The sequence below is a fragment of the Petromyzon marinus genome, chromosome 76 (genome assembly GCF_048934315.1).
Source record: "Petromyzon marinus isolate PM22_M1 ecotype Great Lakes invasive population chromosome 76, UKy_Petmar_22M1.pri1.0, whole genome shotgun sequence".
Lineage (NCBI taxonomy): Eukaryota > Metazoa > Chordata > Hyperoartia > Petromyzontiformes > Petromyzontidae > Petromyzon > Petromyzon marinus.
In genome coordinates this window covers 3,693,408-3,716,338 of record NC_133742.1, presented here as the reverse complement: position 1 = coordinate 3,716,338, position 22,931 = coordinate 3,693,408, and the positions used below count along the sequence as shown (strand labels likewise).

The window sequence follows — 22,931 nt, the reverse complement described above, 5'->3', positions numbered from 1 at the left end:
CCAGGTCACTGGGTAGCCAGGGTCACTGGGTAGCCAGGTCACTGGGGCACTGGGTAGCCAGGTCACTGGGTCACTGGGTAGCCAGGGTTACTGGGTCACTGGGTAGCCAGATCACTGGGTCACTAGATAGCCAGGTCACTGGGTAGCCGGGTCACTGGGTAGCCGGGTCACTGGGTAGCCAGGTCACTGGGTCACTGGGTAGCCAGGTCACTGGGTAGCCAGGTCACTGGGTCACTGGGTAGCCAGGTCACTGGGTCACTGGGTAGCTATGTCACTGGGTAGCCAGGTCACTGGGTAGCCAGTTCACTGGGTCACTGGGTAGCCGGGTCACTGTGTAGCCGGGTCACTGGGTAGCCAGGTCACTGGGTCACTGGGTAGGCAGGTCACTGGGTAGCCAGGTCACTGGGTCACTGGGTAGCCAGGTCACTGGGTAGCCGGGTCACTGGGTCACTGTGTAGCCAGGTCACTGGGTAGCCAGGTCACTGGGTAGCCAGGTCACTGGGTCACCTGCACCCCAGTTTTAGCACGGTTGGCTACGTGCAACGGTGGCACGATGGAAGACCGTACGCAGAGACACCGCAGAGACACCGCAGAGACACGGCAGAGACCACAGAGACACCGCAGAGACACGGCAGAGACATGGCAGAGACACGGCAGAGACACCGCAGGAACGGCACAGACGGCACGGCAGAGACACCGCAGTGACACCGCAGAGATACGGCAGAGACACCAGAGACACCCCGCAGAGACACCGCAGAGACACCGCAGAGACACCGCAGAGACACCGCACAGACACCGCAGAGACACTGCAGAGACACTGCAGAGACACCCCAGAGACACCCCAGAGACACCGCAGACACACCGCAGAGACACCGCAGACACACCGCAGAGACACCGCAGAAACACCGCAGAAACACCGCGGAGACCACGGAGAGACACCGCAGTGACACGGCAGAGACCGCAGAGACACAGCAGGAACGGCAGAGACACCACAGGAACGGCAGAGACACCACAGAGACGGCAGAGACACCGCAGAGACACCGCAGAGACACCGCAGAGACACCGCAGAGACACCGCAGAGACACCGCAGACACCGCACGGCGTTCTACCACCACGCCTCCCTTCTCTCCCCCCCGCCCACCACCAAAGACAAAGATCCCCCGTGTAGCCTTAACAGACTGTAGGGGCAAGTGCTGTTAGCGAGCAGCACCCTTGAAGGCCGGAACGGCACATGAGGGGGTGGGTGGCCAGCACCACGCCCGGCCGCCTTTGTCTCCCCCCCAGGGCTAGCGATGTTCACTACTACACCACCGCTACACCACCGCTACACCACCACTACATCACCACCACCACTACATCACCACCACCACTCTACATCACCACCACCACTACATCACCACCACCACTACATCACCACACCACTACATCACCACCACTACACCACTACATCACCACCACCACTACACCACCACCACTACACCACTACACCACCACCACTACACCACCACCACCACTACACCACCACCACTACACCACCACCACTACACCACTACATCACCACCACTACACCACCACCACTACACCACCACTACACCACCACCACCACTACACATCTACATCACCACCACTACACCACCACCACTACACATCTACATCACCACCACTACACCACCACCACTACACCACTACATCACCACCACTACACCACTACATCACCACCACCACCACTACACCACCACCACCACCACTACACCACCACTACACCACCACCACTACACCACCACTACATCACCACCACTACACCACCACTACACCACCACCACTACACCACTACACCACCACCACCACTACACCACCACCACCACTACACCACCACTACACCACTACATCACCACCACCATCACTACATCACCACCACTACACCACCACCACCACTACACCACCACCACCACTACACCACCACTACACCACCACCACTACACCACCACTACATCACCACCACTACACCACCACTACACCACCACCACTACACCACTACACCACCACCACCACTACACCACCGCCACCACTACACCACCACCACCACTACACCACCACCACCAATACACCAGCTACTCGTTTGAGGCCGAGTCGACCTAGGGGGAGGCCCAGGACCGGTTCAGAGAATCGTAACACCGGCGGTGCCGGCCGTGAGCGGGGAATGGAACTCGTGTCGCGCTTCGTGGCGCTAACCGCTGCACCACCGCTCCCCCCCACCCACACCCCCCACCACCACCACCACCACCCCCCTCCCCCCACCGTGCGTAGCTACAAGCCCATAGTGGAGTACATTGACGCGCAGTTTGAGGCCTACCTGCAGGAGGAGCTCAAGATCAAGCGCTCGCTCTTCAACTTCCATGACACGCGGGTTCACGCCTGCCTCTACTTCATCGCCCCCACGGGACACTCGCTCAAATCCCTCGACCTGGTCACCATGAAGAAGCTTGACAGCAAGGTGGGTGGGTTAGTGGTGGGGGGGTGGGTTAGTGGGGGGGTTGGTGGGGGGGTGGGTTAGTGGGGGGGTTCTGCCTCTACTTCATCGCCCCCACGGGACACTCGCTCAAATCCCTCGACCTGGTCACCATGAAGAAGCTTGACAGCAAGGTGGGTGGGTTGGTGGGGGGGGTGGGTTAGTGGGGGGGTTGGTGGGGGGGTGGGTTAGTGGGGGGGTTCTGCCTCTACTTCATCGCCCCCTCCACGGGACACTCGCTCAAATCCCTCGACCTGGTCACCATGAAGAAGCTTGACAGCAAGGTGGGTGGGTTGGTGGGGGGGTGGGTTAGTGGGGGGGTTGGTGGGGGGGGTTTCAGGGTGTTAGTGGGGGGGTTCTGCCTCTACTTCATCGCCCCCCTCCACGGGACACTCGCTCAAATCCCTCGACCTGGTCACCATGAAGAAACTTGACAGCAAGGTGGGTGGGTTGGTGGGGGGGTGGGTTGGTGGGGGGGTTGGTGGGGGGGTTTCAGGGGGTTAGTGGGGGGGTTCTGCCTCTACTTCATCGCCCCCCTCCACGGGACACTCGCTCAAATCCCTCGACCTGGTCACCATGAAGAAACTTGACAGCAAGGTGGGTGGGTTGGTGGGGGGGTGGGTGTGGGGGGGTTGGTGGGGGGGCGGGGTGTTAGTGGGGGGGGTTCTGCCTCTACTTCATCGCCCCTCCACGGGACACTCGCTCAAATCCCTCGACCTGGTCACCATGAAGAAGCTTGACAGCAAGGTGGGTGGGTTAGTGGGGGGGGTGGGTTAGTGGGGGGGTTGGTGGGGGGGCAGGGGGTTAGTGGGGGGGTTCTGCCTCTACTTCATCGCCCCCACGGGACACTCGCTCAAATCCCTCGACCTGGTCACCATGAAGAAGCTTGACAGCAAGGTGGGTGGGTTAGTGGGGGGGGGTGGGTTAGTGGGGGGGTTGGTGGGGGGGCAGGGGGTTAGTGGGGGGGTTCTGCCTCTACTTCATCGCCCCCACGGGACACTCGCTCAAATCCCTCGACCTGGTCACCATGAAGAAACTTGACAGCAAGGTGGGTGGGTTGGTGGGGGGGTGGGTTAGTGGGGGGGTTGGTGGGAGGGTTTCAGGGGGTTAGTGGGGGGGTTCTGCCTCTACTTCATCGCCCCCTCCACGGGACACTCGCTCAAATCCCTCGACCTGGTCACCATGAAGAAACTTGACAGGAAGGTGGGTGGGTTGGTGGGGGGGGGGGTGGGTTAGTGGGGGGATTGGTGGGGGGGTGGGTTAGTGGGGGGGTTCTGCCTCTACTTCATCGCCCCCACGGGACACTCGCTCAAATCCCTCGACCTGGTCACCATGAAGAAACTTGACAGCAAGGTGGGTGGGTTAGTGGGGGGGTGGGTTAGTGGGGGGGTTGGTGGGGGGGTTTCAGGGGGTTAGTGGGGGGGTTCTGCCTCTACTTCATCGCCCCCACGGGACACTCGCTCAAATCCCTCGACCTGGTCACCATGAAGAAACTTGACAGCAAGGTGGGTGGATTGGTGGGGGGGTGGGTTAGTGGGGGGGTTGGTGGGGGGGTGGGTTAGTGGGGGGGTTCTGCCTCTACTTAATCGCCCCCACTGGTCACCATGAAGAAGCTTGACAGGAAGGTGGGTGGATTAGTGGGGGGGTTGGTGGGGGGGTGGGGGGGTAGGTGGTTTGGTGGGGTGGTGGGTGGGGGGGTGGGTGGGTTGGTGGGGGGGTTATTGGGGGGGGTGGGTTGATGGTTGGGTGGGTCAGTGGGGGGGTTATTGGGGGGGTGGGTGGGTTGGTGGCGGTGTGGGTTGATGTGTGGGTTAGTGGGGGGTTAGTGTGGGGGTGGGTGGGTTGGTGGGGGTGTGGGTTGATGTGTGGGTTAGTGGGGGGTTAGTGTGGGGGTGGGTGGGTTGGTGGGGGTGTGGGTTGATGTGTGGGTTAGTGGGGGGGTTAGTGGGGGGTTAGTGTGGGGGTGGGTGGGTTGGTGGGGGTGTGGGTTGATGGGTGGGTTAGTGGGGGGGGGGTGGGTGGTTGGTGGGGGGGTTATTGGGGGGGTGTGGGTTGATGGTTGGGTGGGTTAGTGGGGGGGGTGGGTGGGTTGGTGGCGGTGTGGGTCGATGGGTGGGTTAGTGGGGGGGTTAGTGGGGGGTTAGTGGGGGGGGGGTGGGTGGGTTGGTGGGTTGATGGTGGGTTAGTGGGGGGGGTGGGTGGGTTGGTGGGGGTGTGGGTTGATGGGTGGATTAGTGGGGGGGGTTAGTGGGGGGGTGGGTGGGTTGGTGGGGGTGTGGGTTGATGGTTGGTGGGGGGTGTGGTGGGTTGGGGTGGGGTGGGTTGATGGGTGGGTTAGTGGGGGGGTTAGTGGGGGGGGTGGGTGGGTTGGTGGGGGTGTGGGTTGATGGGTGGGTTATTGGGGGGTTAGTGGGGGGGTTGGTGGGGGTGTGGGTTGATGGTTGGGTGGGTCAGTGGGGGGGTGGGTGGGTTGGTGGGGGTGTGGGTTGATGGGTGGGTTAGTGGGGGGTTAGTGGGGGGGGGTGGGTGGGTTGGTGGGGGTGTGGGTTGATGGGTGGGTTATTGGGGGGTTAGTGGGGGGGTTGGTGGGGGTGTGGGTTGATGGGTGGGTTAGTGGGGGGGGTGGGTGGGTTGGTGGGGGTGTGGGTTGATGGGTGGATTAGTGGGGGGGGTTAGTGGGGGGGTGGGTGGGTTGGTGGGGGTGTGGGTTGATGGGTGGGTTATTGGGGGTTAGTGGGGGGGGTTGGTGGGGGTGTGGGTTGATGGGTGGGTTAGTGGGGGGGTGTTAGGGGTGGGTGGGTGGGGGTGGGTGGGTTGGTGGGGGTGTGGGTTGATGGGTGGGTTAGTGGGGGGGTGGGTGGGTTGGGTGGGGGTGTGGGTTGATGGGTGGGTTAGTGGGGGGGTGGTGGTTGGTGGGGGTGTGGGTTGATGGGTGGGTTATTGGGGGGTTAGTGGGGGGGTTGGTGGGGGTGTGGGTTGATGGGTGGGTTAGTGGGGGTGTGGGTTGATGGTGTGGGTGGGGTTAGTGGGGGGGTGTGGGGGTTGTGGGGTGTGTGGGTTGTGGGTGGGTTATTGGGGGGTTAGTGGGGGGTTGGGGTGTGGGTTGATGGGTGGGTTAGTGGGGGGGTGGTGGGTTGGTGGGGGGTGGGGTTGATGGGTGGGTTAGTGGGGGGGGTTAGTGGGGGGGGTGGGTGGGTTGGTGGGGTGTGGGTTGATGGGTGGGTTAGTGGGGGGGTGGGGGTTAGTGGGGGGTGTGGGTTGATTGGTGGGAGTGTTAATATCTTTCCTCTCCCTCTCTCGCCTCGTGCAGGTGAACGTGATCCCCGTCATCGCCAAGGCTGATACGATCTCCAAGAGCGAGCTGCACAAGTTCAAGATCAAGATCATGAGCGAGCTCGTTAGCAACGGCGTGCAGATCTACCAGTTCCCCACGGACGACGAGACCGTCGCTGAGATCAACGCCACCATGAACGTGAGTTGCTAGCCGTGCACCTAGCCTGGCACCGCGGGGCGGCGGCGGGGGGGGGGGGCGGTGGCAGGGGGACGCGGAGGTAGGTGGTGGAGATGTTGGTGGTGGTGGAGGTGGTGGAGATGATGGTGGTGGTGATGGTGGTGGTGGGGTGGTGGTGGAGATGATGGTGGTGGTGGTGGTGGTAGAGATGATGATGGTGGTGGTCTTGCTGGTGGTGGTGGAGATAGTGGTAGGAGATGATGGTGGTGGGGTGGTGGAGATGATGGTGGTGGTGGAGATGATGGTGGTGGTGGTGGTGGTGATGGTGGTGGAGGTGGAGATGATGGTGGTGGTGGAGATGATAGTGGTGGTGGAGGTGGAGGTGGAGATGGTGGTGGTGGTGGTGATGGTGGTGGAGGTGGTAGAGATGATGATGGTGGTGATGGTGGTGGTGGAGATGATGGTGGTGGTGGTGGTGGAGATGGTGGTGGTGATGGTGGGGGTAGAGATGATGGTGGTGGAGATGATGATGATGATGGTGGTGGTGGTGGAGATGATGATGGTGGTGGTGGTGGAGATGATGATGGTGGTGGTGGAGATAATGGTGGTGGTGGAGATGATGATGATGGTGGTCGTGGAGATGATGATGATGGTGGTAGTGATGGTGGTGGAGGTGGAGATGGTGGTGGTGGTGGAGATGATGATGATGGTGGTGGTGGTGGTGGAGATGAGGATGGTGGTGGTGGAGATGATGATGGTGGTGGAGATGATGATGATGGTGGTAGTGATGGTGGTGGAGGTGGAGATGGTGGTGGAGATGATGATGATGGTGGTGGTGGTGGAGATGAGGATGGTGGTGGTGGAGGTGGTGATGGTGGTGGAGATGATGTGGGTCGTGTGTGTGCATGCGTGTGTGTGTGTGCGTGCACTTGCCCCGGCATCCTGCGTGGGCTACACGTTGACGGATTAGTGACCGCCTTTGCCTGTGTCTGTGTGCAGGGCCACCTTCCGTTTGCAGTGGTGGGGAGCACGGAGGAGGTGAAGATGGGCAACAAGACGGTGCGGGCTCGCCAGTACCCCTGGGGGACCGTGCAGGGTGTGTGTCTCACCGTGTGTGTGTCTCACCGTGTGTGTCTCACCGTGTGTGTCTCACCGTGTGTGTCTCACCGTGTGTGTGTGTCTCAGTGTCTCACCGTGTGTCTCAGTGTGTGTGTCTCACCGTGTGTCTCAGTGTCTCAGTGTGTGTGTCTCAGTGTGTCTCAGTTTGTCTCAGTGTGTGTGTGTCTCAGTGTGTCTCAGTGTGTGTGTGTCTCAGTGTGTCTCAGTGTGTGTGTGTCTCAGTGTGTGTGTGTCTCAGTGTGTGTGTCTCAGTGTGTCTCAGTGTGTGTGTCTCAGTGTGTCTCGCCGTGTGTCTCAGTGTGTGTCTCAGTGTGTGTGTCTCAGTGTGTGTGTCTCTGTGTCTCAGTGTGTGTGTCTCAGAGAATGAGGAGGCTTACCGCAGCCTTCGCTCGGAGGTTCGGAGAGCCGTGAGGCGCTGCAAGGATGGGTGGTGGTCGCGGGTTGCTGAGGAGATGGAGTCTGCCTCAGTGGCCCATGATCACAAATCTCTATTTAACTCCATCAAAAAAGTAATCTGAAGCGCCACACCTATTAGCATCCTTAGGGGAAATAACGGTGACCCAATCTCCGACCCCCAGGAACAGGTTTGCAGATTTGCTGAGCATTTCTGTGAGGTCCTGGGAGAGGGAAAATCCCTCAGCCAGGAAAACATCGTGGCACAAAGTGAGGATGACCCTGCTGAGGCTGCGGTGCCTCAAATATTGGAAGAAGTCACCCCCTGTGAGAGGCTGGCTGAGGTGCCATCTGTTGAGGAAGTACTGAAGGCGATCCGGAGTCTGAGACCAGGAAAGGCAGCGGGCAGAGATGATCTCCCAAGCAAAATGCTGAGGGAGGGCGGCGTTTGTGGACAGGCTGCCCTGTATGACATCATAACAACAGTCTGGAACACTGGACGGGTTCCGCAGGATTGGAAGGATGCCCTGGTGGTCCCCTTTTTTAAGAAGGGGGACCGCACAGACTGTAAGAACTACAGGGGCATCTCACTCCTCAGTGTGCCGGGAAAGGTCCTGGCAAGGATTATTAAACATCGCCTTGCCAGGCACGCTGAGGAGAGGCTTGCGGAGCCCCAATGCGGTTTCAGGAAAGGGCGGTCCTACACAGATGCCATATTTTCTGTCCGTCTGCTACAGCACAGGTGTAGGGAATTCCAACAAGACCTACATCTCTGCTTTATTGACCTGGTCAAGGCCTATGATACCATCAGTAGGCCTGGGTTCTGGGTTGTTCTTCGTGCTTTTGGAGTACCTGACCCTCTGCTCACGATCATTAAGGACCTTCATGATGGTGAGCGGGCCCGGGTAAAACTACATGGCCGGGAGTCAGAGCCATTCCCTGTACACCTTGGGGTGCGACAGGGATGTTCTCTGGCTCCCACATTATTTAACAACTATTTTGACCACGTGGTTTGTGAAGCCTTCAATAGCTGTACCTGGGGAATCTCCATATGGTACAGATATAATGGGAGGCTGATCGATGCCCGGGTGCGGTCAAGGGATGGCTCCCTATTGCTCAACCACATTATGTATGCTAATGATTTGGTAATAGCTGCTCATTCAGAGGAGGAGTTGGAGACACTGCTGCTGAGACTGGAGCGTGCCACTAAGAGGTGGGGCCTTACCATCAGCCCCACCAAAACTAAGCACCTGCCTGGGTATTTTGTACCATCGGACACTCCACCCCCACAACTCCCAATCGGTGATGGGGCAGTTGTGGAGAGAGTGGAGAGTTCCCATACCTGGGCAGTGTGCTTATGACTGGCTCCAGTTTAACAGCAGAGGTCTCACTCCGAATCAGTCGAGCGGCAATATCTTTTCATCGGTTGCGTAACGCTGTGTGGAAGCTACCTGGTCTGTCGCTCCGCACTAAGTTTCAGGTCTTCTCGGCCACGGTCATTCCCTCCCTTCTCTACGCTTGCGAAACGTGGACCCCCCTAATGGAACATCTTCGCCGGTTAGAAACATTTAGACTGGCCTGCCTACGATCCATTCTGGGTTTAACCAGACTGGATTGTGTGAGGAGCTCACAAATCCTTGAAAGATCTGGGCAAGGTCCCATCAGTGAGCTCCTCCAGCGGGGAAGGCTGCGATGGCTGGGTCATGTAGCCCGCATGCCCAGCCACCGCATGCCGAAACAGCTTTTGTTCGACCGGATTGAGGGGGCTAAGCGGGCGCGGCACGGGCTAGAGAAGAGATGGAGTGATGTGGTACAGGAGGACGTGGAGCTGAGCGGACTTGCCGATGACCGGTACCAGCGGTGTCAAGATCGGCCTCTGTGGAGGAGGCTCGTGAAGGATGCTACTGAGCAGTTGGAGGCAGTCGCCCTCCAACAACAACGGAGGGCGGAGGAGCGACGCTCGCAACAACGAGCGGAGCGCCGGGTGGCTAAAGCACAGCAGGTTGGCACAGTAGGGGGCACAGGTGGTGCATCAGCCAGTCATCTCAGTCAGTCGACCCGTGGCACCTGCTGGGTCTGCCCCGTGACCTCCTGCCAGCGGGCGTTCGACACTTCACGTGGCCTCAAGGTGCACCTAGCCTGGCACAAGCGTTGTGGTGACGTCACCGCCACTTAGTGGTGAATGGCGGTCGTTGTTGGTGTCTCACCGTGTGTGTGTCTCAGTGTGTCTCCCGTGTGTGTGTCTCACCGTGTGTGTGTGTGTCTCAGTGTGTGTGTCTCACCGTGTGTGTGTGTCTCACACCGTGTGTGTGTGTGTGTCTCACACCGTGTGTGTGTCTCACCGTGTGTGTGTGTGTGTCTCACACCGTGTGTGTGTCTCACCGTGTGTGTGTGTGTGTCTCAGTGTGTCTCACTGCCTGTCCCCGCTGCGGCTCTGTGAAGCTGCACGAGATGCTGATCCGCCGGTCTCCGCGTGTCTCTCCCGTGTGTCCCCCTGTCTCCCCGCGTGTCTCTGCCTGCCTCCCCCGTGCGTCCCCGTGTCTCCTCCTCCCTCCCCCGTGCGTCCCCATGTCTCCTCCTCCTCCCCCACACGTCCCCGTGTCTCCTCCTCCCCCACACGTCCCCGTGTCTCCTCCTCCTCCCCGCCGCGCGTCCCCGTGTCTCCTCCTCCTCCCCCACACGTCCCCGTGTCTCCTCCTCCTCCCCCACACGTCCCCGTGTCTCCTCCTCCTCCTCCCCCGCCGCCGCCGCGTGTCCCCCGGCAGTGGAGAATGAGAGCCACTGTGACTTTGTCAAGCTGCGGGAGATGCTGATCCGCGTGAACATGGAGGACCTGCGGGAGCAAACGCACGCACGCCATTACGAGCTCTATCGACGCTGCAAGCTGGAGGAGATGGGCTTCAAGGACACCGACCCCGACAGCAAACCCTTCAGGTGGGGGGGGGCATTGGGAGGGGGGGGGGGGGGGGGGGGCACGGGAGAGACACGGCACGTGTACGTGTCTCTGCCGCGTCTGTACGTGTCTCTGCCGCGTCTGTACGTGTGTCTGCCGCGTCTGTACGTGTCTCTACCGCGTCTGTACGTGTCTCTGCCGTGTCTGTACGTGTCTCTGCCGCGTCTGTACGTGTCTCTGCCGCGTCTGTACGTGTCTCTACCGCGTCTGTACGTGTCTCTGCCGTGTCTGTACGTGTCTCTGCCGCGTCTGTACGTGTCTCTACCGTGTCTGTACGTGTCTCTGCCGCGTCTGTACGTGTCTCTACCGTGTCTGTACGTGTCTCTGCCGTGTCTGTACGTGTCTCTGCCGCGTCTGTACGTGTCTCTACCGCGTCTGTACGTGTCTCTGCCGTGTCTGTACGTGTCTCTGCTGTGTCTGTACGTGTCTCTGCCGCGTCTGTACGTGTCTCTACCGCGTCTGTGACTGCACGTTTGTCTGCCGCGTCTGTGACTGTACGTGTCTCTACCGCGTCTGTACGTGTCTCTACCGCATCTGTGACTGTACGTGTCTCTGCCATGTCTGTACGTGTCTCTACCGCGTCTGTGACTACGTGTCTCTACCGTGTCTGTGTCTGTACGTGTCTCTACCGTGTCTGTACGTGTCTCTACCGTGTCTGTACGTGTCTCTACCGCGTCTGTGACTGTACGTGTCTCTACCGTGTCTGTACGTGTCTCTACCGTGTCTGTGACTGTACGTGTCTCTACCGCGTCTGTGACTGTACGTGTCTCTACCGTGTCTGTACGTGTCTCTACCGCGTCTGTGACTGCACGTGTCTCTACCGCGTCTGTGTCTGTACGTGTCTCTGCCGTGTCTGTGACTGTACGTGTCTCTACCGTGTCTGTACGTGTCTCTACCGTGTCTGTGACTGTACGTGTCTCTACCGCGTCTGTGTCTGTACGTGTCTCTACCGTGTCTGTACGTGTCTCTACCGTGTCTGTACGTGTCTCTACCGCGTCTGTGACTGTACGTGTCTCTACCGTGTCTGTACGTGTCTCTACCGTGTCTGTGACTGTACGTGTCTCTACCGCGTCTGTGACTGTACGTGTCTCTACCGTGTCTGTACGTGTCTCTACCGCGTCTGTGACTGCACGTGTCTCTACCGCGTCTGTGTCTGTACGTGTCTCTGCCGTATTTGTGACTGTACGTGTCTCTACCGCGTCTGTGTCTGTACGTGTCTCTACCGCGTCTGTGACTGTACGTGTCTCTACCGTGACTGTGACTGTGCGTGTCTCTACCGCGTCTGTGACTGTATGTGTCTCTACCGCGTCTGTGACTGTACGTGTCTCTACCGCGTCTGTGACTGTACGTGTCTCTACCCTGTCTGTGACTGTACGTGTCTCTACCGCGTCTGTGTCTGTACGTGTCTCTACCGCGTCTGTGACTGTACGTGTCTCTACCGTGACTGTGACTGTGCGTGTCTCTACCGCGTCTGTGACTGTACGTGTCTCTACCCTGTCTGTGTCTGTACGTGTCTCTACCGTGTCTGTGACTGTACGTGTCTCTACCGTGTCTGTGTCTGTACGTGTCTCTACCGCGTCTGTGACTGTACGTGTCTCTACCGCGTCTGTGACTGTACGTGTCTCTACCGTGTCTGTACGTGTCTCTACCGCGTCTGTGACTGTACGTGTCTCTGCCATGTCTGTGACTGTACGTGTCTCTACCGTGTCTGTACGTGTCTCTACCATGTCTGTGACTGTACGTGTCTCTACCGTGTCTGTGTCTGTACGTGTCTCTACTGCGTCTGTGACTGTACGTGTCTCTACCGCGTCTGTACGTGTCTCTACCGCGTCTGTGACTGTACGTGTCTCTGCCATGTCTGTGACTGTACGTGTCTCTACCGTGTCTGTACGTGTCTCTACCGTGTCTGTGACTGTACGTGTCTACCGTGTCTGTGTCTGTGCGTGTCTCTACCATGTCTGTGACTGTACGTGTCTCTACCGTGTCTGTGTCTGTACGTGTCTCTACCGCGTCCGTGACTGTACGTGTCTCTACCGCGTCTGTGACTGTACGTGTCTCTACCGTGTCTGTGTCTGTACGTGTCTCTGCCGCGTCTGTGACTGTACGTGTCTCTACCGCGTCTGTGTCTGTACGTGTCTCTGCCGCGTCTGTGACTGTACGTGTCTCTACCGCGACTGTGTCTGTACATGTCTCTACCGCGTCTGTGTCTGTACGTGTCTCTGCCGCGTCTGTGACTGTACGTGTCTCTGCCGCGTCTGCGCGTGTCTCTGCCGCGTCTCCGTGTCTGCACCGTGCAGCCTGCAGGAGACGTACGAGGCAAAGCGCAATGAGCACCTGGTGGAGCTGCAGCGCAAGGAGGATGAGATGCGTCAGATGTTTGTGCAGCGGGTCAAGGAGAAAGAGAGTGAGCTGAAGGAGGCCGAGAAAGACGTGAGTCTCGCACGGAGAGACACACGGAGAGAGACACACGGAGAGAGAGAGAGACACACGGAGAGAGACACGGAGAGAGAGAGACACACGGAGAGAGACACGGAGAGAGAGAGACACACGGAGAGAGAGACACACGGAGAGAGACACACGGAGAGAGAGAGACACACGGAGAGAGAGACACACGGAGAGAGAGAGACACGGAGAGAGAGAGAGACACGGAGAGAGAGAGAGAGAGACACGGAGAGAGAGACACACGGAGAGAGAGAGACACGGAGAGAGAGACACAGAGAGAGAGAGACACACGGAGAGAGAGACACACGGAGAGAGAGAGACACGGAGAGAGAGAGAGACACGGAGAGAGAGAGAGAGAGACACGGAGAGAGAGACACACGGAGAGAGAGAGACACGGAGAGAGAGACACAGAGAGAGAGAGACACACGGAGAGAGAGACACACGGAGAGAGAGAGACACGGAGAGAGAGAGACACACGGAGAGAGACACACGGAGAGAGACACGGAGAGAGAGAGACACACGGAGAGAGAGAGACACGGAGAGACACACGGAGAGAGACAGAGACACGGAGAGATGCGTCAGATGTTTGTGCAGCGGGTCAAGGAGAAGGAGAGTGAGCTGAAGGAGGCCGAGAAAGACGTGAGTCTCACACGGAGAGAGACAGAGAGAGAGACACACGGAGAGAGACACGGAGAGAGAGAGACATGGAGAGAGAGAGACACGGAGAGAGAGAGACACGGAGAGAGAGAGACACGGAGAGAGACACGGAGAGAGAGAGAGACACACGGAGAGAGACACACGGAGAGAGAGACACGGAGAGAGACACACGGAGAGAGAGACACACGGAGAGAGACACACTGAGAGAGAGGCACGGAGAGACGCACGGAGAGAGACGCACGGAGAGAGACACACGGAGAGAGAGAGAGACACGGAGAGAGAGAGACACGGAGAGAGACACACGGAGAGAGACACACGGAGAGAGAGACACGGAGAGACACACGGAGAGACACACGGAGAGACACATGGAGAGAGACACGGAGAGAGACACGGAGAGACACACGGAGAGAGAGAGAGACACGGAGAGAGACACGGAGAGAGAGAGACACACACGAAGAGAGACACACGGTGAGAGACACACGGAGAGAGAGAGAGACACGGAGAGAGAGGGACACGGAGAGATGCGTCAGATGTTTTGTGCAGCGGGTCAAGGAGAAGGAGAGTGAGCTGAAGGAGGCCGAGAAAGACGTGAGTCTCGCACGGAGAGACAGAGAGACACACGGAGAGACAGAGAGACACGGAGAGAGACACACGGAGAGACAGAGAGACACACGGAGAGAGACACGGAGAGAGACACGGAGAGAGAGAGACACACAGAGAGAGACACACGGAGAGAGACGCACGGAGAGAGAGAGACACGGAGAGAGAGACGGAGAGAGAGAGACACACGGAGAGACAGAGAGACAAGGAGAGAGAGACACGGAGAGAGACACACGGAGAGAGAGACACACGGAGAGAGAGACACACGGAGAGAGACACACACAGAGAGAGACACAGAGAGAGAGACACACGGAGAGAGACACACACAGAGAGAGACACAGAGAGAGAGACACACGGAGAGAGACACGGAGAGAGACACGGAGAGAGACACAGAGAGAGAGACACTGAGAGAGAGACGCACGGACAGAGAGAGTCACATGGAATGTGTTTGTGTGCCCACCACCACCAACCCCACCACCACCACCAACCCCACCACCACCACCTTACCCACCACCACCACCACCACCTTGCCCACCACCACCACCACCTTGCCCACCACCACCACCACCTTGCCCACCACCACCACCACCTTGCCCACCACCACCACCACCACCTTGCCCACCACCACCACCACCACCTTGCCCACCACCACCACCTTGCCCACCACCACCACCACCACCACCTTACCCACCACCACCACCTTGCCCACCACCACCCCCACCACCACCACCACCACCTTACCCACCACCACCACCACCACCCCCACCAACCCCCACCACCACCTTACCCACCACCACCACCACCACCAACCCCCACCACCCACCCCCACCACCACCACCACCAACCCCCACCACCACCACCACCTTACCCGCCACCACCCCCACCACCACCACCACCAACCCCCACCACCACCACCACCACCTTACCCACCACCACCACCACCACCTTGCCCACCACCACCACCACCACCTTACCCACCACCACCACCACCTTACCCACCACCACCACCACCACCACGTGCACCACCGCCGCCCTCCCCCCCGGGCCGGCGTCCACTGTCGGCAGCTCCACGAGAAGTTTGAGAAACTGAAGCGTCAGCACGCCGAGGAGAAGAAGCGCCTGGAGGAGGTGAAGGCCTCGCTGGAGGAGGAGATGGCCGCCTTCGGCAAGCGCAAGACAGCGGCTCAGCTCCTGCAGCAGAGCCAGGCGGGACAGGGAGCCGGTGCACAGACCATCAAGAAGGATAAAGACAAGAAGAAGTAGGGGCGGGGGTGGGGGGGGGAGGGGGGGGGGTGGGGGGGGTGGGGGGAGGTGGGGGGAGGGGGGGGGCCGGGGGGGGAGATAATGTGGAGTGAGTTGTGTAGTGAATTGGTGGCTGAGTGAGTGAGCGAGTTAGCGGGTGAGTGGTGTGTAAGGTATTAAAATGTTCTCTCTCTCTCTCCCTCCCCCTCCCCTCTCTCCCCCCCCTCCGCCCTCTCTCCCTCCCTCCCCCTCCCCTCTCTCCCCCCCCCTCTCTCCCTCCCCTCCCCTCTCCCCTCTCCCCCCCTCCCCCTCCCTCCCCCTCCCCTCTCTCCCCTCTCCTTACAGCTCCAGCTTTCTCTAATTGGCAGTCTCACTCACTCAGCGCCACGTCCCAGTTGGACTCCTGGCCGTGGTGACACCTGCTCCTTCTCAGCTACTCACCCACTCACTCACCCACTCACCCACTCACCCACTCACCAACCCACTCACCCACCCACCCACCTACTCACCCGCTCACCCACCCACTCACTCACCACTCACCCACCCACCCACCTACTCACCCGCTCACCCACTCACTCACCCACCCACTCACCCACTCACTCACTCACCCACCCACTCACCCACCACTCACCCACTCACTCACCCACTCACTCACCCACCTACTCATCCACCTACTCACCCACTCACTCACCCACTCACCCACCCACTCACCCACCCACTCACCCACTCACTCACCCACTCACCCACTCACCCACCCACCCACTCACTCACCTACTCACCCACTCACTCACCCACTCACCCACCCACTCACTCACCCACCCACTCACCCACCCACTCACTCACCCACCTACTCACCCACTCACTCACTCACCCACCCACCCACCCACTCACTCACCACTCACCCACTCACTCACCACTCACCCACTCACCCACCCACCTACTCACCCACCTACTCACCCACCCACTCACCCACTCACTCACCACTCACCCACTCACCCACCCACCTACTCACCCACCTACTCACCCACCCACTCACCCACCCACTCACCCACTCACCCACTCACTCACCACTCACCCACTCACCCACCCACCTACTCACCCACCTACTCACCCACCCACTCACCCACCCACTCACCCACCCACTCACCCACTCACCCACTCACTCACTCACCCACCTACTCACCCACCTACTCACCCACCCACTCACCCACCCACTCACCCACTCACTCACCCACCCACCCACCTACTCACCCACTCACCCACTCACCCACCTACTCACTCACCACTCACCCACCCACTTATCCGCTCACCCCACCCACTCACCAACCAACTTACTCACCCACCCACTCACTCACTCATCCACCCACCCACTCACTCACCCGCTCACCCACCCGCTCACCCACTCACCCACCTACTCACTCACCCACCCACTCACCCACCCACTCACCGACCAACTCACTCACTCACCCACCCACTCACCCACCCACCCGCTCACCCACCCGCTCACCCACTCACTCACCCACCCGCTCAGCCACTCACTCACCCACCCGCTCACCCACTCACCCACCTACTCACTCACCCACTCACCCACCCACTCACCGACCAACTCACCCACCTACCCACTCACCCACCCACTCACCGACCCACCCATTCACCCACCCACTCACCCACCCACTCACCCACCCACTCACCCACCCACTCACCCACCCACTCACTCACCCACCTACTCACCTACCCACTCACCGACCAACTCACCCACCCACTCACCGACCAACTCACCCACCTACTCACCTACCCACGCACCCACTCACAGGACACGAGGGGGTGGGTGGCCAGCATCACGCCCGGCCACCTTTGTCTCCCCAGGGGCGATGTTTTACTACACCACAGCACTACACCAGGTACTCATTTGAGGCCGAGCAAACCTAGGGGAGGCCCATGACCGGTTCGGATAATCGTCGCTGGTGGTAGTGGCGGTGGCCGTGAGCGGGAATTGAACCCTGGTCCCCGGGTTCGGAGCGCAGCGTGGCACTAACCACTGCACCACCACTCCCCTTACAGACACACACACATACACTAAGTATATATGACTCCAATTATTATCATCAACTTGTATAACGGTAATTTAGCAATGATTAGCACAGTGCAGTGTCTCATCACCGGCTCGCTACGGTCAAAACGTGCAGCGACTTCTGTGTCGGATATGTGACCATCATCTGGGTCGGATATGTGGACAACATCTGGGTCGGATATGTGACCATCATCTGGGTCGGATATGTGACCATCATCTGGGTCAGATATGTGACAACATCTGGGTCAGATATGTGGGCAAGATCTGGGTCGGATATGAGGACAAGATTTGGGTCGGATATGTGACGAACATCTGGGTCGGATATGTGGACCACATCTGGGTCGGATATGTGGACAACATCTGGGTCAGATATGTGGACAACATCTTGGTCGGATATGTGACCATCATCTGGGTCATATGTGACCATCTGGGTCAGATATGTGGTCAACAGCTGGGTCGGATATGTGGACAACATCTGGGTCGGATATGTGACCATCTGAGTCAGATATGTAGACATCATCTGGGTCAGATATGTGGACCACATCTGGGTCAGATTTGTGACCATCATCTGGGTCAGATATGTGGACCACATCTGGGTCAGATATGTGACCATCATCTGGGTCAGATATGTGGACCACATCTGGGTCAGATATGTGACCATCTGGGTCAGATATGTGAACATAATCTGACCCAGATATGTGACCACATCTGGGTCAGATATGTGACCATCATCTGGGTCAGATATGTGGCCATCATCTGGGTCAGATATGTGGACCACATCTGGGTCAGATATGTGGAGAACATCTGGGTCAGATATGTGACGAACATCTGGGTCAGATATGTGGACAACATCTGGGTCGGATATGTGACCATCATCTGGATCAGATATGTGGAGAACATCTGGGTCAGATATGTGACCATCTTGGTCAGATATGTGAACATAATCTGACCCAGATATGTGACCACATCTGGGTCAGATATGTGAACATCATCTGACCCAGATATGTGACCACATCTGGGTCAGATATGTGGACAACATCTGGGTCGGATATGTGGATGAGATCTGGGTCGGATATGTGACCACATCTGGGTCGGATATGTGGACAACATCTGGGTCGGATATGTGGATGAGATATGGGTCGGATATATGACGAACATCTGGGTCAGATATGTGGCTAACATCTGGGTCGGATATGTGACCATCATCTGGGTCAGATATGTGACCATCATCTGGGTCAGATATGTGGACATCATCTGGGTCGGATATGTGACCATCATCTGGGTCAGATATGTGGACATCATCTGGGTCAGATATGTGACCATCATTTGGGTCAGATATGTGACCATCATCTGGGTCGGATATGTGGATGAGATCTGGGTCGGATGTGACGAACATCTGGGTCAGATATGTGGCTAACATCTGGGTCGGATATGTGACCATCTGGGTCAGATATGTGACCATCATCTGGGTCAGATATGTGACCATCATCTGGGTCAGATATGTGGACATCATCTGGGTCAGATATGTGACCATCTGGGTCAGATATGTGGACAACATCTGGGTCAGATATGTAGACATCATCTGGGTCAGATGTGGACCACATCTGGGTCGGATATGTGGACATCATCTGGGTCGGATATGTGGACTATCTGGGTCGGATATGTGGTCAACATCTGTCGGATATGTGACCATCATCTGGGTCGGATATGTGACCATCATCTGGGTCAGATATGTGGAGAACATCTGGGTCAGATATGTGGACCACATCTGGGTCGGATATGTGGATGAGATCTGGGTCGGATATGTGACGATCATCTGGGTCAGATATGTGACCATCATCTGGGTCGGATATGTGACGAACATCTGCGTCGGATATGTGGACATCATCTGGGTCAGATATGTGGACAACATCTGGGTCAGATATGTGACCATCATCTGAGTCAGATATGTGACTATTATCTGGGTCAGATATGTGACCATCTGGGTCGGATATGTGGACCACATCTGGGTCAGATGTGACCATCATCTGGGTCGGATATGTGGACAACATCTGGGTCAGATATGTGGACAACATCTGGGTCGGATATGTGGACAATATCTGGGTCGGATATGTGGTCAACATCTGTCGGATATGTGACCATCATCTGGGTCGGATATGTGACCATCATCTGGGTCAGATATGTGGAGAACATCTGGGTCAGATATGTGACGAACATCTGGGTCAGATATGTGGACCACATCTGGGTCGGATATGTGGATGAGATCTGGGTCGGATATGTGACGAACATCTGGGTCAGATATGTGACCATCATCTGGGTCGGATATGTGGACATCATCTGGGTCGGATATGTGGACATCATCTGGGTCGGATATGTGGTCAACATCTGGTCAGATACGTGATGACGTTGCACTGTATAGTGGTTTCTTGATCCTCCTCGTGTTGTGACGTTCGCGATTATTATTTAGCTTCTATATATTATACACGGAACCCTCTCCTCCCCGTGTCTCCCCCCACCACCACCACCTCGTCGTGTTTGTACCTCGACTATACTTCACCGATTCGTGACGGTGTCACGAGATATTTTACTCCCCTCGCCGTGTTTGTATCTCTCTCTCCCTCTCTGCCCATGGAACCCGGTTACCACTTTGCATTAAAATTTAAAAAAAAAGTTAAACGACCCCACCAGCCTCCGATTGTAAAAAGCGGGATCTGTTCTCCCCCCCCTCCCTCCTCCCCCGATTCCCTGTGTGTCCGTGTGTGTGTCCGTGTGTGTGTGTCTCTATGTGTGTGTCTCTATGTGTGTCCGTCTGTGTGTCTGTGTGTGTCTTTTGTCCGTGTGTCTGTGTGTGTGTCTCTGTGTGTCCGTCTGTGTGTGTCCGTGTGTGTGTCCATCTGTTTGTCTGTGTGTCTCTGTCCGTGTGTGTGTCCGTCTGTGTGTCTCTGTGTGTGTCCGTGTGTGTGTCTGTCCGTCTGTGTGTGTCCGTGTGTGTGTCCGTCTGTGTCTCTGTGTGTGTGTGTCCGTGTTTGTGTCCATCTGTGTGTCTCTGTGTGTGTGTGTCCGTGTGTGTGTCTCTGTGTGTCCGTGTGTGTCCGTCTGTGTGTTTGTGTCCGTCTGTGTGTCTCCGTGTTTGTGTCCGTCTGTGTGTCTCTGTGTGTCCGTGTGTGTGTCCGTCTGTGTGTCTCTGTGTGTCCGTGTTTGTGTCCGTCTGTGTGTCTCTGTGTGTCCGTCTGTGTGTCCGTCTGTGTGTCCGTGTGTGTGTCTCTGTGTCCGTGTGTGTGTTTCTACGTGTGTCCGTGTGTGTGTCTGTATGTGTCTATATGTGTGTCCGTCTGTGTGTCTCTGTGTCTCTATGTGTGTCCGTGTGTGTGTCCGTCTGTGTGTGTCCGTGTGTGTGTCTGTGTGTATCCGTCTGTGTCTCTGTGTCCGTGTGTGTGTCCGTCTGTGTGTCTGTGTGTGTGTCCGTGTTTGTGTCCGTCTGTGTGTGTCTGTGTGTGTCCGTCTGTGTGTCTCTGTGTGTGTCCGTGTGTGTGTCCGTCTGTGTGTCTCTGTGTGTGTGTCCGTCTGTGTGTCCGTGTGTGCAGCGGTTAGCGCTACGCTGCGCTATGAACCTGGCGACCCGGGTTCGATTCCCGCTCACGGCCAACACCGTCAGTGACGATTATCTGAACCGGTCCTGGGCCTCCCCTAGGCCGACTCAGCCTCAAACGAGTACCTGGTGTAGCGGTGTGTAGTAAACATCGCCACTGGGGAGACAAAGGCGGTCGGGCGTGGTGGTGCTGGCCACCCACCCCCTCGTGTACCGTTCTGGCCTTCATAGGTGCTCGCTAACAGCACTTGCCCCTACAGTCTGTTACAGGCTATATGGGGGGGGTCATTATCTCTGCGTCTTGGTACGGCAAAACAACCCCCATACCTCTTCGTTGGTGCCTGAAGGTAACGCTGTGGTGGGCAGTGCCATGGTGGGAGGGCAAAGTTCAATTTGACATTTCCCTCGTTGCGTTTGTAAGCCACGACAGCGGCCAAACGGGGGCTCTGGACGGGTGCGAGGGGCTGGTAACCCCTCCAACCTTCAATTAATTACCGCTAAACCACGAAATAAAACTTGTATCAAGCTTAAATTTTGATTGAAAGCTTTCGTGACTGCAGTAATTCATATTCTTAGTTCTTTCGGTAAAGTCACGTTGAAGGGAAACAATAAAATAATATAAAATATATATAAAACAATACAAATTCTCGAAACGTGAGAATTTTTATTGTTTTATATATATTTTATTGTTTCCCTTCAACGTGACTTTACCGAAAAAAACTAAGAATTTGTATCAAGCTTGTGCCGGAGGCCCCGTGGGGACAGGCGTCTATGACGTCTCCTGGCCAAACCCCATTTGGCGGAGCCAGGAGATTGAATCTCTACCCTCGGGGCTCCTCCAGAAACAACGAAAAGCCACTGCAGGTGGCCACGTGGAATGTTCGAACGCTCACCGCGGAGGAGAGGCTGCCGCTCCTCTGTCGGGAGCTGGACCGGTACCGCCTGGATCTCCGCGGTATTCAGGCAGTCCGATGGACTGGGTCTGGCTCCCGCCACCATGAGGGGTCGACAGTCCTCTACTCATGGCAGGAGACTGCCAAACAACAGGGAGTGACTCTTTTGAACAAAATAATGAAGGGGGGCGTGGCGGTGAGGTGTGGGAAGCTGTAAGCCCCAGGCTACTTTGGGCTCGCCTTCCCATAAACCAGAGGCGAGGAGTGGTGGTCGTGGTTACTTATGCCCCCACCGAAGACGAACATCCGTGGAGGGATGCAGGCAATGCCGATGAGTCAGATGCCTTCTATGACCTGTCACAGATGCTAGCTAAAGTGGCCCCTTGGGATGGAGTCATCTTGTTGGGTGACTTCAATGCCAGAGTTGGTCGTGATGCTGGCACCTGGTCTGGAGTGATTGGAGGGCATGGGCCAGATCAGCTCAATAACAACGGTAGGAGGCTGCTAGATTTTTGTGCAGCCCATGGGCTTGTAATTACCAACACGCTGTTCCGGCATCGGCGCTTGTAATTACCAACACGCTGTTCCGGCATCGGCGCATCCACACAACATCATGGATGGATGCCGGGTCCAAGCAAGAACATCTGCTGGACTACATAGTGATGGGCCAGCGGATGCGAGCCCATGTCCTTGACACCAGGACCTAACGTGGAGCTGTTCTGCCCACTGACCATCGACTTGTTATCTGTAAGATGACCCTGCCGTTCTTCCACTCCGGTGGTGGGTGTACACCCAGGGCCCCATTCATACTCATAGTGGCCTGGTCTCGGCTAGCTGATGAAAGTTGCAAGCGAGAATTTAGACTTTCTAACAAATGTTTGCTCCTACAACATCAGAGTGCATCGCCACATTAAATAGGCAACTACAATGACAATAATTTTAATGCGATTTGAAGCATGTTTTATTTTCAAAATGGAAATTTGGTTGTTATTTTTTTTGGGGGGTGGCAGAG

General features: G+C 57.3%; 1 protein-coding gene across 6 annotated transcripts in view; it reads left to right on the top strand.

Moving 5' to 3' along the window:
• The window catches only part of LOC116958370 (septin-11-like), a 35,156-nt gene extending 15,043 nt beyond the window's left edge, over positions 1–20,113 (top strand). For 2 of the 6 annotated variants that reach the window (XM_076056532.1, XM_076056530.1), the window contains 7 exons: positions 2,308–2,494; positions 5,820–5,981; positions 6,960–7,056; positions 10,238–10,406; positions 12,723–12,855; positions 15,190–15,383; positions 15,712–20,113. In XM_076056532.1, coding sequence (XP_075912647.1) covers positions 2,308–2,494; positions 5,820–5,981; positions 6,960–7,056; positions 10,238–10,406; positions 12,723–12,855; positions 15,190–15,383; positions 15,712–15,727 — 958 coding nt within the window. In that variant the 3' untranslated portion in view covers positions 15,728–20,113. Of the gene's footprint in view, positions 1–2,307; positions 2,495–3,333; positions 3,407–3,940; positions 4,015–5,819; positions 5,982–6,959; positions 7,057–10,237; positions 10,407–12,722; positions 12,856–15,189; positions 15,388–15,711 lie in introns of those variants that run through there. The other 4 variants (XM_076056531.1, XM_076056533.1, XM_076056534.1 and 1 more) reach the window with 4 other exon arrangements.
• The last annotated feature ends 2,818 nt before the right edge of the window (positions 20,114–22,931 follow it).